We start from the raw sequence: 19,587 nt of genomic DNA, 5'->3' as shown, positions 1-19,587 counted from the left end.
AGCAGGCAGCATATTCTCAACATCTGGGTCATCTCCAAGTTAACCAGAATGGGATGGTGGGAGTGTTAGCAATTCAGGAAAAAAAATTTGTAATATTGCCTGGCCAAAGTGGCCATCCTATCTGGAAAAAGAATCCAGACAATAATGAGAGGTGAAGATATGAACCGAGGACCAAGTGGCAGCTTTGCAGATTTCCTCAATAGGAGACGATCTAAGGAAAGCTACAGATGCCACCATGGCTCTAACTTTATGGGCTGTGACTTGACCCTCTAGATGAAGTCCAGCCTGAGCATAGCAGAATGAGATACAAGCAGCCAACCAGGTTGAGATGGTTCTCTTAGAAACTGGATGTCCAAACTTGTTTGGATCGAAGGAGACAAAAAGTTGAGAAGATCTCTGTGGCTTAGTCCTTTGCAAGTAGAAAGCCAAAGCACACTTGCAGTCCAGAGTATGAAGAGCTGTTTCTCCTGGATGAGAATGAGGCTTTTGAAAAAACACAGAGTACAATGGATTGATTGAGATGAAATTCTGAAACTACTTTTGGTAAGAATTTAGGATGAGTACGGAAGACCACCTTGTCGTGATGGAATACTGTGAAAGGTGGGTCCGCTACTAAAGCTTATAGCTCACTGACTGCAAGCAGACATGAGAGCAATGAGAAAAACCACTTTCCAAGTGAGATATTTCAGATGAGCCGTAGACTTTGGTTCAAATGGAGGCTTCATCAAGTTAGCAAGAACCATATTGAGATCCCAAACCACTGGAGGCGGTTTGAGAGGTGGTTTGACACTGAAAAGTCCTTTAATAAATCTGGAAACTACAGGATGAGCAGATAAAGGTTTCCCTTCCAATGGCTGATAGAAAGCAGCAATTGCACTGAGATGGACTCGAATGGATTTGAGGCCTGATTGAGATAAATGAAACAGGTAATCCAGAACTGAAAAGGATGCAGACTGAGGCTACTTGTGATGAAGAGCGCACCAAGCAGAAAACCTAGTCCATTTCTGGTTGTAACATTGCCTAGTGGCAGGCTTCCTGGAAGCCTCTAAAATGTCCTGAACAGATTGAAAGAACTGTAGATTGGTAGTTACGTTGAAAGGTACCACGCTGACAGGTGCAGAGACTGCAGGTTGGGATAAAGCATAGATCCCTGACTCTGTGTAAGCAGAGATGGAAAAACTGGTAGAAGTAGTGGTTCCCTGCTGCTGAGTTGGAGTAGAAGGGCCAAGGTTGTATGGGCCACCGAGGAGCTATCAGAATCATGGTGGCATGTTCTTGTTTGAGTTTGACGAGTGTCTTGAGAATTAGAGGGAATGGAGGAAATGCATACAGAAATTGGTTCGCCCATTCCAGGAGAAAAGAATCTGCCTCCAGGCGGTGAGGAGAGTAGATCCTGGAGCAAAACTGAGGCAGCTTGTTGTTTTGGGGACGCAAAAAGATCGATTTCAGGGGATCACGACTGAGAAAAAAATGTGATGTAGAGGAGATGAATTGAGTGTCCATTCGTGAGGTTTTAGAAGACGACTCAATTTGTTCACCAGAAAGTTTTTCTCTCCTTGAATGTAGACTGCTTTCAGAAAGATGTTGTGAAGAACCACACAATTACAAACTTTCTGAGCTTCCTTGCAAAGGGGGAGGGATCCTGTTCCTCCCTGTTTGTTGACATAGTACATGGCTACTTGATTGTTTGTACAAATGAGGACTACTTGATCGTGAAGATGTTGAAAAGCTTTGAAAGCACTGAAAACTGCTCTGAGTTCCAATCTGTGATGGACGGAGACTATTGAGATGAATCCCCCAAGCGCAGGTCGAGGAATATGTTGTGAGGACCTTCTGATGAGGGGGCGTTTGAAACAGTAAACCTTTGAAAAGATTGGAAGAGAACACTTATGCGGGTCAGTGATAGAAATCGCACGCTGATACCGGCTACACTTCATGAACCCTGTGACTGGCCGGGACATGGAATAAAACTCGGCCCCAGTGAAATCGAAGCCCTCAGGCTGAAGCCGCAGAACAGGCCCCGCCGTGACACGAACGAAAAAAAACCCCAAAACAAAAAACAAACAAAAAACTTTTTTTTAAAAAAATTTTTAATACATGCAACGCAGTGACTTTGTAAGAAAAAAGAAAAACCACATGCTGCGGCAATGAGAAGGCACGAAAAGAACTAACTCTCGCACAGAGCCTTGAAACGAGGGCTTCTCAGCTCCACGGAAAATTTAGAACTGAGGAGATGCACGCCCTAGGTTGAGGAGGAATGCACTTGCGCATACGCGTTAAGGCAGTCGCGAACTTGACAAAAGTTCTTTAAGCAAGTCTGCCTGTGTAGCTGTCCGCATCGGGGCTCCTTGGTTGATGTCACCCATATGTTGAGAATATGCTGCCTGCTTGTCCTGGGATAAGCTCTGGAATGAGAGGACATAGGATGGAATTAAGAGGTGATAGACTCAGGAGTAATCTAAGGAAATACTTTTTTACAGAAAAGGTGGTAGATGCGTGGAACAGTCTCACAGAAGAGGTGGTGGAGACAGATACTGTCTGATTTCAAGAAAGTCTGGGATAGTCACATGGGATCTCTTAGAGAGAAGGATAATGGCTACTGCTGATGAGCAGACTGGATGAGCCATTTGGCCTTTATCTGCCATCATGTTTCTATGTTTCTAATAAAAATGTGCTCTCGGAAGATGTGCTGGTAGCAGGAACACACAAGATCCCCTGTGCAAATTTTGCTAGTTTTGGCCAGCAATTTTGCTTATTTTTACAAAATGAGAAAACATCTCCACGCCCTCAAACCAAGAACAGATAACCTTGACAGTGGGATCTCGATGAAGAGATAATAGTTACTGTGGATGGACAGAAGGATGGGCAATTTGGCCTTTATCTGTTATCATGCTTCTATGTTTCTAATAAATTTAAGAAACTAACAGCTTGAACATTTATGGAGCTTAACCATTCCTCCCTTGTAATCCAACATACAGATCCTCCTTAATCCAATAATTTTATTGACAGTGAAAATCTTGGCTAAGGAGCTAACTATTAAGTTTGAGTCAAAAAGCAGGTGTATCAAATAAATAGCTGGTCGGGAGGTTCAGCATACCATCCCTATCTACTGGAAAATATATTATCGAGGTAAGAACCTAATCTCTCTTTCCGGTGCAACAGGGATGGTATGCTAAACCATAGGGACATACCTAAACAGTTCCAAACTCTAGGGTGGGATAGATGAGCCTCCTCATAGTGATGAGGACCCAAAAGTGGCATCCTCCGGTGCTGCTATGTCCACCCTGTAAAATTTTGCAAAAGTATGAAGGGAGGACCAGTTTGCCGATCTACAAATTTCCTCAGGTGGAATTGCCCAAGCTTCCGCCAAGAGGCCACTCCTCTCATCGACACTCCAGCATCCGGAGGGACCCAGGGGATGGTCAAGGTCTGTACACAAAAGGCAGAGGGCGACATGGATCAGAAGGCAGAGGTCTCAGTGCAGACCGAGACCTTCCCCCCCCTCCCAAAGTGCACTACAGTCTCTACACAGACAGAGGAGCTAGGAAACTTAGGCGAGGATATCTTGCAGGAACTACTGAGCCTCAGGGAGGAGGTAAAGCGCCTGAGGAGTATCAGGGATGACGAGGCCTTCATCGACGACGCCATCCTGGAACTGTCACACATCACAGAGAGAACCCACGACAGGTCCACCCTCGACATGCCCAAACCTATAGCACTAAACACAACGATTGGAGTAAAGGAGATGATTGGAAATGCTGGCCCCTGGCAACTAGTAACAACCTCTACGGGCAAGCGAAGTAAACCCACCTCATTCTCACTCTCTTCTTCTTCTTCTTTTTCTCTTCAACAGGATAGCCATTCATCAATACCACAGCTAACTCTCAGAAATAGATTTCAGATCTTACAGGATGGAACCACCGAGGAAATAGCAGAAGGGACTCATGAGGATACCCAGCTCACAACGTCAAATCCAGAGCACGCAGACCGGCCCCCTCAGAAGGAACGAAGAGTGGTAATCATTGGTGACTCCATGCTAAGGGGCACCGAGAGACCAATTTGCAGGCCTAATTTGCAGTCAAGAGAGGTCTGCTGTCTCCCTGGAGCCAGGATCCAGGATATTACCATTAGCCTAGACAAAATTCTAAAACCTAAATGATCATTTTCCCATGTTTCTCATCCATGTAGGCACAAACGATACTGCTAGGAATGCCACAGAGAACATCCCCAGAGATTTTGGAGCACTGGGAAAGAAGTTGAAGCAGATAGGAGCACAGGTGGTCTTTTCATCAATTCTTCCAGTAAGAAACAAAGGCAGAGCTAGAGAAGAGCGTATTAAACGGACTAACGAATGGCTCTGAGAATAGTGCATAGAAATGAACTTTGGATTCCTAAACCACGGCGAGACGCTCCAGGGACTACAAGGACCAGACGGACTCCACATAACCAGAAGAGGTAGAAATGTATTTGGACATCGATTGGCCCGCCTACTCCATAGGGCTTTAAACTAGGTAAGTTGGGGGAGGGTACATACTTATATCCCAGAGCAGTAAGAAACCATCCTGAGGAGGCAAGTCGCACTCACACTACCAAGTCTAAGGTAAGTACCAATGATATCCACAATAATTCAGGGAGAAATATCACTGATAATTTAGGAGCCAAACTAGCTCGTAAAGGAATCTCTTCACAGATATGGAGGGCTATGTATGTTAATGCACACAGCTTGGGCAATAAAATTCTAGCATTAGAGACTGAGATAACAAACGCCGATCTTGACGTGATAGCAATATCGGAAACCTGGTTCACGGAATCGCATGGGTGGGTTATGGTTATACCAGGGTACAACCTACTTCGTTGCGACCGAGAGGGTAAATTGGGAGGAAGAGTAGCACTATACACTAAGGCAGGGGTGTCCAATGTCGGTCCTCGAGGGCTGCAATCCAGTCGGGTTTTCAGGATTTCCCCAATGAATATGCATGAGATCTATTAGCATACAATGAAAGCAGTGCATGCAAATAGACCTCATGAATATTCATTGGGGAAATCCTGAAAATCCGACTGGACTGCGGCCCTCGAGGACCGACATTGGACACCCCTGCACTAAGGAAAGCATCAAAACCACCAGAATCACAGATGTTAGATACACCGGGGAATCCCTCTGGGTGAACCTGACCAGAGGGAATGAAAAATGCCTATACCTTGGGGTGATATATAGACCTCCCAGGCAACAGGAGGACAAAGACATGGAATTAATCGAGGACATAGAGAACATCACACTGCGCAGGGACACAGTAATGCTAGGAGACTTCAACATGCCAGATGCAGATTGGAACACACTCTCCGCGACTACGGGTAGCAGCAAAAGAATATTAACCTCCATAAAGGGTGCACGTCTCAAGCAATTGGTATTGGAGCCCACCAGGGACCAGGCATTACTAGACCTAGTTCTCACCAACGGAGATAGCGTCACGGAAGTCTCAGTAGGAGACACACTGGCCTCCAGCGACCATAATATGGTATGGCTCAACCTCAAGAAAGGTTTCCCTAAGACAAACACAGCAACAAGGGTTCTCAACTTTAGAGGCACAGACTTCAACCGCATGGGAGATTTTGTCCATCAGGAGCTACATAAACAAGCAATATCTGACAATGTGGAGGATATGTGGTCGTCTCTGAAGTCCATCCTACACGAAGCAACAGACCGATACATAAAGACAGTAAGTAAACGCAGGAGAAACAAAAGATCCCAATGGTTCAGTAAAGAAATTTCAGACCTAGTTAAACAGAAAAAAGACGCATTTATCACCTACAAACATTTAGGCAGAGAGCGGGCGAAAGAGGACTATCTAGACAGATCTAAAGCTGTCAAAACAGCAGTCAGAGAAGCCAAACTCCGAATGGAGGAAGAGCTAGCACGGAAAATTAAGAAAGGGGATAAATCTTTCTTCAGCTATATTAGTGACAGGAAAAGAAACAAAGATGGGATAGTACGCCTGAAGCAATCGGACGGTAACTTTGCGGAATCAGATTCTGAGAAGGCAGAACTACTAAACAAATACTTCTGTTCAGTGTTCACCTACGAAGCGCCGGGAGCTGGTCCACAGCTGCAGACGGGAGATAACCAGAAAGACCTGTTTCAAGATTTCGAATTTACGCCCAGTAGCGTCTATGACGAACTATCAAGACTCAAAGTAAACAAAGCCATGGGACCAGATAACCTACACCCCAGAATGCTCAGGAAGTTAAGGGAAGTCCTGGCAGAACCATTATCTGTTCTTTTCAATCTTTCCCTAAGCACAGGAAGGGTCCCATTGGACTGGAAAACCGCCAACGTAATCCCACTCCACAAAAAGGGCTGCAGGACAGAGACAGCAAACTACAGACCAGTGAGTCTCACGTCTATAGTGTGTAAACTCATGGAAACACTGATCAAACAGAATCTTGACACAATCCTAGATGAAGAAAAACTGCGTGATCCATACCAAGACGGGTTCACCCAGGGTAGATCCTGCCAATCTAATCTGATTAGCTTTTTTGACTGGGTTACTAGACACCTGGACGCCGGAGAGTCACTGGACGTGGTATATTTGGACTTCAGTAAAGCATTTGATAGCGTCCCTCATCGAAGATTACTGAACAAGCTAAAATCGATAGGATTAGGAGACACTCTAACTACATGGGTTGGGGATTGGCTGAGCAGTAGACTTCAGAAGGTGGTGGTGAACGGTACCCCATCTGAAGCATCGGACGTGATCAGTGGAGTGCCGCAGGGCTCTGTCCTGGGCCCGATTCTATTTAACTTATTCATAAGAGATATGACGCAAGGACTTAGAGGAAGGGTATCACTGTTCGCCGACGACGCCAAACTTTGCAACATAGTAGGCAAAAGCTTATTACCTGATAATATGACACACGACCTACTGTTGCTGGAACAATGGTCAACTACTTGGCAGCTAGGCTTCAATGCTAAAAAATGCAAGATAATGCACCTGGGTAAGAGAAACCCGCGTAGAACTTATGTACTAAATGGTGAGACCTTGGTTAGGACCACGGCGGAACGCGACCTAGGGGTGATCATTAGTGAGGACATGAAGGTTGCCAATCAAGTGGAGAAGGCTTCCTCCAGGGCAAGACAAATGATGGGGTGTATCCGCAGAGGTTTCGTCAGCAGGAGACCTGAAGTTATGATGCCGTTGTACAGAGCCATGGTGAGGCCTCACTTAGAGTACTGTGTTCAGTTTTGGAGACCACACTACCGAAAGGACGTGCTGAGGATCGAGTCAGTTCAGCGAACGGCCACCAGGATGATCTTGGGGCTCAAGGATCTCACGTATGAAGAAAGATTTAAAAAATTGCGGCTGTACTCACTTGAGGAAAGAAGAGAACGGGGAGATATGATTGAAACATATAAGTACATCACGGGACGCATTAAGTCAGAAGATGATATCTTCTGGCTCATGGGACCCTCGACCACCAGAGGGCATCCGCTGAAAATCAGGGGAGGGAAGTTTCATGGCGACTCCAGAAAGTACTTCTTCACCAAAAGAGTAGTGGATCATTGGAACAGACTCCCACTCCAGGTGATAAAGGCCAGCAGCGTGACGGATTTTAAGAGAAAATGGGATACTCACGTGGGATCTTTAAGGGAGTAAATTCAGGGGAGGGGATACTTGGAATGGGCAGACTTGGTGGGCTATAGCCCTTTTCTGCTGCTTTTTTCTATGTTTCTAATGCACCTTTAATGAGATATGCAGAATATGTAGAGGCTATTCTTCTATGAATTCATCTAGGATTGGTGGATTTGGAAGTGGGTCTGCCTCATCTAACCTGATTGTTTAACATGAAAAGATGATCCAAGAGATGAAACCATTTAGTGACGTCCAGGTAACACAAGAGAACTCTCTTGACATCCAAAACCTTTAAGGCCTTGTCTTTCTAAAGGCTGGCAGTCTAACCATTTGATTGACATGAAACATGGAGACAACGTTTGGTAAGAGGGAGAGACAATACGCATGGTCACTTCCACTTCTGTGATTCTGACAAATGGCTCTCTGCATGACACAGCCTGCAATTCTGATACTCCTCTTGCAGAAGTAATTGCTACCAGGAAGACTACTCTGACCAATAGATCAATGAGAGAGACTTCTTATACTAAGTTAAGATTCCAGGATGGAAACAGATCTTGGATCAGCAGCCTTAGTATCAGGACACCTTTGAAAAACCTAACTATGTCTGGATGGACTGCTAGCGAAGCTCTCTTCTCTTGGCCCTGGAAGCATGAGAACCCTGAAACTTGCACTTTAACAGATGTCACTTCTAATCTCTTGTCAAGGCCCTCTTGGAGGAAAGCTAGTACAGATGATCTCCCACTCTTTAGCATACACTGAAACCATTCTTGGCTTTTTGGCTCTAAGGAGAATTGTAATTACTACTTCTGAATATCCTTTTTGTTCTAGCGCTGCACGCTCAAGAGCCATGCCGTAAAACCAAAGTGTCCCGGATATTCTAGGGCAGGGGTAGGCAATTCCGGTCCTCGAGAGCCGGAGCCAAGTCAGGTTTTTAGGATATCCACAATGAATATGTATGAGATGGATTTGCATGCACTGCCTCCTTGAGATGCAAATCTATCTCATGCATATTTATTGTGGATATCCTGAAAACCTGACCTGGGTCCAGCTCTCGAGGACCAGAATTGCCTACCTCTGTTCTAGGGCAATCGGTTCTTGTGAAAGCAAGTCTGGATGTACCTGGAATCTGAGACCTGGCTCTTCTGGAGCGTATAAGATCCACATACCACGCAGTGGCATTACCTAGCATATGTGACATCCGGGGCCTATCATTTTTTGACCCCCCCCCCCATCTATATGAAAAATATGATTTTTAGTAACAATCCACATATCGCACAACAAGAGTGTACCTAGGAAAAGACAGCATCTTAAACACTGCAGTAAGCACTAGAACACCAACACATACATCGTAAAAATAAAGCCAGATCCCGCACAGTCAATTGATCCTGCAGTCAATGCCAACTGAAAACTATATCCTTTTCATACACACAGAACAGATTTACACCCTCGCCCAACATGGAATAATCACAAACTAAAAATAGAAATATGTAGACAAAACTTAAAATGAACTGCCAAGAAACCAGACTCTGCATAAAATGCAATACTACAACACCAGAAAAACAGTGACACATGTCCCCTAATACTATGCAAAATATAGACAGTAGATGTAAATTTGAAAAAACTGATACATAACAATCACCACTTTACAAATTAACAAATAAAAATAAAACAAATAATGAGAAATAAGAAAATACCATTTTATTGGACTAATCCATTTTTCGATTTGCTTTCAGAGGCCAAATCTTTCTTCAGAACAGTACAGTATACTGCTGTTATGGAATCCTGTCCTGACCTGAGGAAAGGGGTTTAGTCCAAAAAATTGCCTTATTTCCATTTCCTATTTATAAACTTTTATCAATACAGTTACAATACTACTTGATTCTAAGTAAAGCAACAAAAAAATCTTTCTACCTTTTGTCGTTTCTGCTTTAATCATCTTCTCTTTGCTCTCTTCTTTCTATACAGCATTTGTCCTCTCTCCCTTCCATGCAACTTCTGCCCTCTCTTTGCCTCTTCCACCCAGCTTCTGCCCTCTCTCTCTACCCCTTCCATCTACTGTCCACCCTCTCTCTTCCATATGGCATCTTCCCTCTTTCTATGTCCCTTCAATAAACTGTATATCCTGTGTCCCTTCTCTCCTTTGCACATGATTCATTTCAGCTTCACACCCTCTCCATTTTTCTGTCTCCACCGCCTCCCCTATGCTTTGGCATCTCTCTCTTCTCCTTTCCTTCCTTCCTTCCCACTCCATACCATGGGCTGGTATCTCTATCTCCTTCCCTGCCCTCCCTCCATGCCATGGCATCTCTTCCTCCCCCTCCATGTTCTGGTATCTCCTTTCCTTTTTTCCCCTTCCCTCCCACCCATGGACTTGGCATGTCTGGTTCCTCTCCCTTATCTTTCTTCTCCCTCCTTCCCAATTGGGTGCTGCTGCAGCATTTCTCTCCCCCCCTTCCCTGTGCAGCAGCAGCATTTCTCTCCCCCCTTCCCTGTGCAGCATTTTACCCTCCCTTCCCTGTGCAGCAGCATTTCTCTCCCCCCTTCCCTGTGCAGCATTTTACCCTCCCTTCCCTGTGCAGCAGAAGCATTTCTCCCCCACTTGCCTGTGCAGCATTTCTCCACCTACTCCCCTTGCCTGTGCAGCAACACTATTTCCTTGCCCAGCATTTCTGGCTGGTTCCCCTGCTCAAAGCCGCGGGCATGTACACCTCACGCGATCCGCGGCTGCGTCGTAAGCCTTCTCTCTGACGTCATGACATCAGAGGGAACGCTTCCAACGCAACCGTGGATCGCGCGAGGAGCCAACGCCAGCGGCTTCGAGCAGGGGAGCCAGCCAGAAGCAGGAGTGAGTACCCGCGGACACCCATTTACTGTCACTGCTGCTGGTTAAGGAAAGCAGCAGTGGCCGGCTGTGCACCCCCTTGGGGCATGCACCCGGGGCGGACCGCCCCCCTCCCCCCCCCCCCTTGGTACGCCACTGGTACCACGGATGCCTGGGCCAATCTACTAGAACTACTAGTGCTACTAGAACTACTGTTCCAGAGTGATTTGATATTCAGTGGATCACCCTACCTATCATGTGCTAGGGTAGGAACATGTACATTAGCCCGATCTCTGGCCATGGTTGAACCCTACACTTCCAGGTTTGGAAAAAGTAAATTTGATCATCTGTTTCCTTTGCTTCTAAATCTTTACTGGCTTCCGGTCCATCTCAGAATCCACTTTAAATGCGCATGTATTACTTTTAAAATTCTATTTTGTGAATCTTTGCATTGGTACGGTATGCATGTTTCTTGCCTTGTTAACATTTATTGTACTTCATATACTACACTCAATAAAAAAAATTTGAACTAAAAAAAAAAATAAAATTCTATATGGTAGTTTTACCCTCTTGTTCCTTTATTATGTAATGTTTATAGATTCTCCCATTAAAGAGGTACCCAACAATTCAAACTCTCCTTTCCTTCAGTAACGGGAATCAAAGGAACCAAGAAACTCAATCAATCTTTTGTTTTCAAATTAACTCAACTATGGAATGAAATTCCTCTTATCCTAAGGAGCCAGGGTTCTTTTTGACTTTTTCACTAGTCTTGTGTTTTTTTCTGTTGATGGGGACTGGTTTTGGAGAGGGAACATAGGGCTTCAGTCTCCCTCTCCCTAGCCTGCTAGATTTGTATTTTGTATCTTTTCTCTATCTTCTATATGTGCCATGATTGCTTGTTCTGTATGTTCTTTTTTCTGACCAATAAAACTATTTCAAACAAACAAACAAAAAAAACCCAATTTTATTTGTTAAACACTTTGGAAACCATTCGCATTAATATTCTTTGATGTTATTTCTCTTTTTTGTATTTCTTTTAGCTACTGTTAACCGGTTCGAGCTCCACTGTTGCAGCGCCAGACAAATGGTTCATAGTTCCACCCTGTTAATAGAACACTTCTGTGGAGCCCATTGTCCTTGTACTGGGTGACCATTGCAATGAGCCCCCTAGCCAAACAAGCTGGAATCCATCGTGAGGATGACCCAGGAATTGTTCTGGAATGGGATTCCCTTCAAGATACTGAGGGCGGAGCCACCAACTCATACTGTTTCGGGTTGTCACTGTCCAAGGAAGTTAAACTTGCATGGCGTATTTCAAAGGTGAACAGCGAGACAACACGTCCTGGTGGGGACACATATGCGCTTTTGCCCAAGACATCACTTCTATTATGGCCACCATTGAACCAAGCACCTGAAGGTAATGCCATGCAGCAGCACAAGCTTGGTCAACTGGGTTGTAATTTGACCAAAAAGCTTCTGTTTGGATGCTTCTGGAAGAAAGACTCATCATTCTGCAGTGTTGAATAAGAACTCCAGAAATTTCAGGGACTGTGTTAGAATCAGGTAGCTCTTTCGGAAGTTCACAACCCAGTACAGACTCTGCAATATCTCCTCAACTGCCATTACTGCTTTTTCTCCTTCCGTTCGGGATGGCATTCTGATGAGTCAATTGTTCAAGTATGGATGCACTTGCCGACCTGCTCTGCGAAGATGAATAGCCACTACCATCATAACTTTGGTGAAAGTTTGGGGCACGATTGCCAGCCCAAAGGGGAGCGCTGAAAACTGGTAGTGATTCTCTAACACATGAAATCTCAGGAACTTTCTGTGCTTTAGAAAGATTGTAATGTCAAAGCAAGCTTCAATCAAATTCAGGGCATCCAGAAATTCTCTTGTCTCTACCATTGCAATGACAGGTCTCCATTCGGAACAGAGGAACTCTCAGGGCTATATTGACATGTTTGAGATCTAGGATGGATCTCCACTCCTTTAAGCCTTTCTTTGGTATGACACAGAATATCAAGTATCTGCCAGAATCCGAATCTTCTGAAGGAACTGGTTCTATGGCTAAAATATCTAGCCACTTTCATAACGCTGCCTGGACTTTTTCTGCCTTCTCTGGGCAGCAAATCCATGAACCAGTCATAGAGAGAGTGTACAAACTAACTTGTAATCCTCTTTCATAATATCCAGGACCCAGTGGTCGGTTGTTATTTGTTTCCAGACCTCCACATAGTCTGAGAGCTGATCTTCAGAGGAGCTGCTGGAAAGGAGGCATCATTGTGGCTTTTTGGCTGGGTCTGGTACTACACAGCAGGAAGCAGAACCTGGGGTCCTCAGGTTCCTGGAGAATTTCTGTCTGAAACCTTGAAAGGGTCTCTGGTTAGAGGCTCTTTTTGAGTACTGGTGAGAGTTCCATGAACCACAAAAGGACCCCCATCTCTAGCCTCTGGCTGCTCGTGGTCATAAGATCATCAAGGTCCTTCCTCCTGAATGGAAGCCTGCTCTGTGTCTATGGCTGATATCACCTCCTGATCCTCCATAGGAGAGGCTGCTTCTCTAGCAGGGAAGCCTCATTTTTGGCCAATAAAGGGATTAAATCTGACCCCTCTTCCTCCAAGTCCCCTTCTGATGGCCCTTTGGAGTCAAGCATTACCTCCACTCTCAGTGAGGACATGCTCTGAGTATCCAGAGGGACCTGTACACTGGTCCACATGCCAGCAGATCTGACCAGCTGAGTTCTACCCTGTATGTAGGCCTGCTAGAGGAGATTAATGGACTCTGGAGTAAAGTAGGCAACTCTTCTGCCCCCTTAGTATAAAGTAAGTGTCTTTTCTTGGGCTGTGAAGCATCTGCACCCTTACTGTGTACAGGATCGGTGTCCATGGGCTCTAGGAGGTGTTTAATTTCCCCTGGTGGGACCATTTGTCATTCTACAATTTTAGAAAACTGCAGAGGGGCTAAACCCAAAGCTCCTGCCCCTCCATCCTGTGATATGCAGCACATGGCACAAGGGTGCTCTTTGGTGACCCATCCAGCACAATAAGGCATGTTTTAGGGGTATTAGGGTCTGAGGATGCCATCTCTGGCAGTTTTGAGTCAAAACAAGGGGTTTGGGGGACATTGAAGAATTTAGACTGCAGAATTTTGATGCCAAGAAACAGCTTCCAAACACTTCAGGACTGGCCAAAAATATTAAAAAATTGGATTTCAGAGGAGGGGGACCAAAACACTAAGTGCAGAAATAGAAAAACACACTTTTGAAGATTGCAACCCCCCTCCTCCCACCACCATGCCATGATTTTCCCTACAGGCTGTCACAGCCTTACTTGCAGATTGTGTGCTGAGGAAATGGTCCTGCACCCTGCTTCAGCTCCTTTAAAGTGTAGCTGGATCTGGATAGGTTCTCTTCCTCAAGCCGCTGGTCAGCTCTCACACCAAGATCTTTGGGATGCTAGTCAGATCTTAGTCGTACTGATTCTCTACTCCCCCTAGACTGCAGCGCATGATGTGGAAAAAAAGGGGTAGGCAAAGTTGAAGCCAGAACCCTGATTGCCCCAAAGGACCACTATCGATATCTAACAACCTGTGCTCAAGTTCCTGACCAAGTCAAGGAAGTAAGCAAGCACTGGGGGCCTAGAACCCTGAGCCCCACAAAAGATACACCTGACAGTTGTGGACTTATCCAACATATAACTGGCTAACACTCTTAATCCCTTGGGAAGAATGCTTGAACTGAAAAACTACAATGATTACTGAAACTCTTTAAATAATGGACATCAGTATGAGCCCTTAGTGGACAAATGAGGGAATGTGGGCTTGGGTAGTAACTCATAGGTAACTAGCACCAGACATAAGTCTAAATGAGAACTGCCCCATACATCATTTAGTCCTTTTTGGTATTATCAATCTAATCATCATTCCATTTAAAATATAATCAAACATTCACACCAAGGAAAAAAATACAAGATCAATAAATACACTCCCAAGACCCATCACAAAATCACAGTATAACAATTTTTTAAAAAAAATATTGCGGTGCAAAGTGCTCACAAGAAATTCATACCATGGTGACAAAAAATATATATGCTGATGTTAAAAAGAGAGGGTGAAGTAGTAAAAAAGTTTATCCTAAACCCTCACATTAAGCAAATTTATACAACATTCATAGAGAAGTGAATAAATAAATATACCCAACCACAGTTCATAAATAGTTCATAAATAGAATTAAAGAAAATGCATGTCCTATGTAAAGTTCACTAAGAAAAATTCATCCACAATTATGATTCACTGAAAAGTACTTAGCTAAAGTTTGTTGAAAACATCTATTGCCACACAAAATGTTGATCACCACTCGACAGAGCTCCGTTTCACCACCTTCTTCAGAAGCGGAGATTACCAACGATAATTTAGCACGGTGACAGAGGCTGATAAGACCTGTCTGTCCAAACTTCCACGGCGTGTAAAAATCAAACCGCTGGAGAGAATAGGAAATAAAGATGGTGTCTCAGGAAATAAAGAACGCCTAGGAGATCCCGCGAGAGCAGCGTACCTATGAGTTACTACCCGAGCCCACATTTCCTCGTTTGTCCACTAAGGGCTCATACTGATGTCCATTATGTAAAGAGTTTCAGTAATCATTGTAGTTTTTCAGTTCAAGCATTCTCCCCAAGGGATTAAGAATGTTAGCCAATTATATGTTGGATTTATGACTGGACTTATTGGCTTCAATATTGTCCAAAGGGTTATATTTTTTGAGCTGTAGACTTAAACATCTGCTCCTCTCTGAGCAGGCAGATTAGCCCATTTGAACCAGGATCTCTGACACTTCACAAAAAAATATGTGAAAAAGCTGACAAACTTAAAACCAATAAATAAATAAACAGAGCAGATCATATCAGAAAGACACCTTTATGTTCGCCTAAAAAGGAAGAAATGAAGGAGGCAGCAGAGACTGTGAAGAAGAAGGAGTTGAAAAGTTGTGACTTGACATTTCTGCAGTAGGCTAGAAAGCACAGATGGATAACCCTATGATTCAGCATACCATTCCTACTGCACTGGAAAGAACCATTTATGAACTAATGACAAGGTATGATATGAGGCTTTCTTTTACACTAGAATATGCAAAATTTATCCAGTAAAAGTAAATTCAGTTGTTTGTTTTCTACAATTTCTAAAATATCTTTATACTTTGGAAGAAAGGTGGGAGAGTGGACATATGATACAGACATTGAAATAGCTACGTGGCATAAATGCACATGAGGCAAGTCTCTTTCATTTGAAAGGAAGCTCCATAATGAGAAGTGTGAAAAGCTCAGGAGTAATCTAAGGAAATACGTTTTTATAGAAAGGGTGGTAGATGTGTGGAATAGTCTCCTGAAAGTGGTGATAGAGACTAAGACTGTCTGAATTCAAGAAATCATGGGACAGGCACATGAGATCTCTTAGGGAGAGGAGGATATAGTGGATGCTGTGGATGGGCAGACTGGATAGGCCATTTGGCCTTTATCTGCCATTATGTTTCTATGTTTTTCAATGCGAGTTTTCATCTTTACACTATGTGGTTTTAGAACAACTCGACCCTTCAAAGTGCCAGGTGATGCCAGCGAAAACAAAAGCTGGTTTATCGATTTCAACACAGTAATTCTTCTGGTTTGAATATATCACTAGAATGGAAAGCCTTTTTTATGACTAGCTAATATGTGGGGGTTTCCCTCAGACAAGATGAGCAGTGATGTCACCACGTTAGGTACTGTAGTATTGGAAGACCTTTGCCAGTTGAAAAGTTGGCATATTTTGGTTGCTGTTAATTTAAAGAGAAATTTGAAGAGCCTGAGATTTGAAAAAATTACAGTCTTTCTCTGAAGCAGCAGCAGTGGGCCGCGAAATGGGATCCATCGGGAGTTGGAGAGAGTTGTAGGGCAGTGTTTCTCGACCCCAGGGGGTACGCGGGCCACGCCACCACCAGGAATCTATCCCTGCCTCCCCCTCCCCCGCCCACTGAAGCCGCTACTGTCAGGATGGCTCCCAGCTGCCCTCTGCATTCCTTCCTGCACAACCCTCCTTCTCCAAAGCCGACACCCTCCATCCCTCCCCCAGCAGAAACTCCATAGAAGTGATTGGCCATGGCCGCAGGCAGCGCCGGCCCACGAGACTTCCCCCCAACGTCAATTCTGATGTCGGAGAGAAAGTCCTGGGCCAGCCAAGCAGCGATTGGCTGGCCCAGAACTTTCTCTCCAATGTCAGAATTGATGTCAGGGATGGGGAGAGTCTCGTGGGCCAGCTGTTGCATGCGACCATGGCCAGTCTCTGCTATGGAGTTACTGCTGGGGGAGGGATGGAGGGTGTCAGCTCTGGGGGTGCAGGGTTTTGCAGTGGGTGTAACGACGGCAGCAGGGAGGCATCCTGACGGCAGCAGCTTCAGCGGGGGAAGGCAGGCTGGGATTCTCAGCGAGAGGTTTCTGTGGACAGGTTGGCTTCAGGTGGGGGTGAGGGTGTGCAGTGGGCATGAAGACGGAGGCATCCTGACGACGGCAGCTTCAGCGGGGGGGGGGGGCAGGCAGGGAGGGGGTGGGACAAAGGCTGGAAGGCAGTGAGGGGCATGAACTTGGGACATAGGAGGGAGGGAATAGAAAGGGACAATTGTTGGGCCTCAATGTGTGAGTGAGAGGAAAATTGGGCATAGTGATGGAAGGAAAGAAAGCACTTCCTCTGATGTCACTTCCTAGGAGTGGTCCAAGAAGTGAAGTCAGAGGAAGAGCCGACACTGGTGCGAGCATAAGAGGTTGTAGTTGCTGCTCACGCCGTGAATGTTAAAGAGGTAAGGGGTGCTCGCGGGACAGAGGATGATGGGTGCCAGTGCCCCCAACAAGACAGCACCTGGCGTGGTCTGCTACCCCCCCCCCCTTTACTATGCCACTGCAGACTATAAACCTCCAGGCATTATAGAAAATTCACTTCTAGCAGGCACACTAGGAAACTACTATTTATCTTCTCCTTTACAAAAAAATGAAAAGGTACACATTTTTGGATGTGGACATTTCCATGCTATTGGTGCTGGTCCAAGCAACCTAATTTATAAAGATGTTTAAGCACAATTGCTGTCCTTATAAAACAGGCTTAATATAGGCATCTTTCTGGAGTTCTCACACAGCTGCCCTTTTACAAAATTATCTCTAATAAGGATAGATCTCTTAAATATTTATAGTGCATTTTTGAAATATAAAGGTGTACCTGTAATTCAGTGCAAAGCTGAGACAGGATATCTTCAACAGCAAGGCTGTCTACATAAAAGAAATATATATATATAAAGAAATATGAATGCATAGAAAGTGAAGTTGCTTACCTGTAAAGAAAGGTTAGGTTCTTACCTTGGTAAACTTATTTTTTATAGATGTGTCTAGTGGTCCTGAATGCTAGGGTTTTGCAACTGAATGCACAAGTTGCTTGCAGAATGCTGTCAATCATATATTACTCTGCCCCCTTCCCAGGGAGCTGTTCCTGTTCCTTTAGTTTCTACAAAAGCAATAAAGTAGCACTGGTATGGAGAATTTGAGCTACCATGAACGCCTCAGAAAACTGAGACTGTTCACCCTCGAAAAGAGAAGATTGAGAGGGGATTTGATAGACTTTTAAAATATTAAAAGGATTTGACATAATAGACCAGGAAGAAGCATTACTGACATTTTCAGATGTGACACGGACAAGAGGTCACAGCCTGAAACTGTGTGGCAGCAGATTCAGGACAAATGTCGGGAAGTTCCGTTTCACACAGCGAGTGGTGAGCGCTTGGAATGCTCTCCCAGAGGAGCTTGTCGCAGAGACCAGTGTTCAGGGTTTCAAGCGCAAGTTGGATGCACACCTTCTTGCAAATCATATCGGGGGATACAGGAAATCCGGGTCTCCAACAGGGAGCACCTAACTGGGCCTCCGCGTGTGCGGATCGCTGGACTAGATGGACCTAGGTCTGATCTGGTGAGGGCGTTTATGTTCACTGTAATGAAGACAACCAGAAAGAGGGAAAACGGGGAAAATCCCTGACACTACACTACTGTTCTGCAGCAGCGGCAGTTAAAAAAGCAAACAAGATGTTAAGAATTATTTTTAAAAAGGGATGGTTAACAAGACTAAGAATGTTATAATGCCTCTGTATCGCTCCATGGTGCGACCTCACCTGGAGTATTGCATTCAATTCTGGTCTCCTTATCTCAAAAGAGATATAACGGCACTAGGAAAGGTTCAAAGAAGAGTGACCAAGATGATAAAGGGGATAGAACTCCTCAGGTTAGGGCTCTTCAGCTTGGAAAAGAGACGGCTGAGGGGAGATATGATTGAAGTCTACAAAATTCTGAATGGAGTAGAATGAGTACAAGTGGATCGATTTTCATTCCATCAAAAATTACAAAGACTAAAGGACACCCAATGAAGTTACAAGGAGATACTTTTTAAACCAATAAGAGGAAATATTTTTTCACTCAAGAGAATAGTTCAGCTCTGGAATACGTTTCCAGAGGTTGTGGTAAGAGCAAATAGCATTGCTGGTTTTAAGAAGGGTTTGGACAATTTCCTGGAGGAAAAGTCCATAGTCTGTTATTTGAGAAAGACAAGGGGGAAGCCACTGCTTGCCCTGGATCGGTAGCATGGAATGTTGCTACTCTTTGGGTTTTGGCCAGGTACTAATGACCTGGATTGGCCACCATGAGAATGGGCTACTGTGTTTGATGAACTATTGGTTTTAGTTTAGTTTTAGTTTATTCAAAATTTGTTATACCGCTTATTGTACTATTCTTATGTTCTTATCCCCGACACTACACTACTGTTCTGCCCTGTAAGAAACATTATCAATTAACATTATAACAATCAAGTAACTGCTGAAAACAGATACAAAAATATGTGCAACCAGCACTAATTTTATATAGAGCTGGTAGCTACTCATATGTCTTGATATCCAGCAGAGACTTAAATCAGACTTACTGTACATATTGGGGTGTTTTCCTTTTATTTTTTTTTCCTATCAGCTCATCTGAGAGAGAGAGCATTTTCCAAATCCAGACTGATCCTAAGGCAGGTGAAGCCCATTGATAAGGCAGGGCTTCAGGACCACTGGACACATCTACAAGAAAGAAGAATACCAAGTTT

At 44.4% G+C, this 19,587-nt stretch overlaps 1 protein-coding gene across 10 annotated transcripts in view; it reads right to left on the bottom strand.

The window, feature by feature from the left end:
- The window catches only part of FAM135B (family with sequence similarity 135 member B), a 412,048-nt gene that overhangs the window by 145,638 nt on the left and 246,823 nt on the right, over positions 1-19,587 (bottom strand). For all 10 annotated transcript variants that reach the window (XM_033934533.1, XM_033934537.1, XM_033934535.1 and 7 more), the window contains one exon: positions 17,683-17,732. In XM_033934533.1, coding sequence (XP_033790424.1) covers positions 17,683-17,732 — 50 coding nt within the window. The remainder of the gene's footprint in view (positions 1-17,682; positions 17,733-19,587) is intronic.

Source organism: Geotrypetes seraphini, chromosome 2 (assembly GCF_902459505.1).
Source record: "Geotrypetes seraphini chromosome 2, aGeoSer1.1, whole genome shotgun sequence".
NCBI classification, from domain to species: domain Eukaryota; kingdom Metazoa; phylum Chordata; class Amphibia; order Gymnophiona; family Dermophiidae; genus Geotrypetes; species Geotrypetes seraphini.
This window is presented reverse-complemented; position numbering and strand designations above follow the sequence as displayed.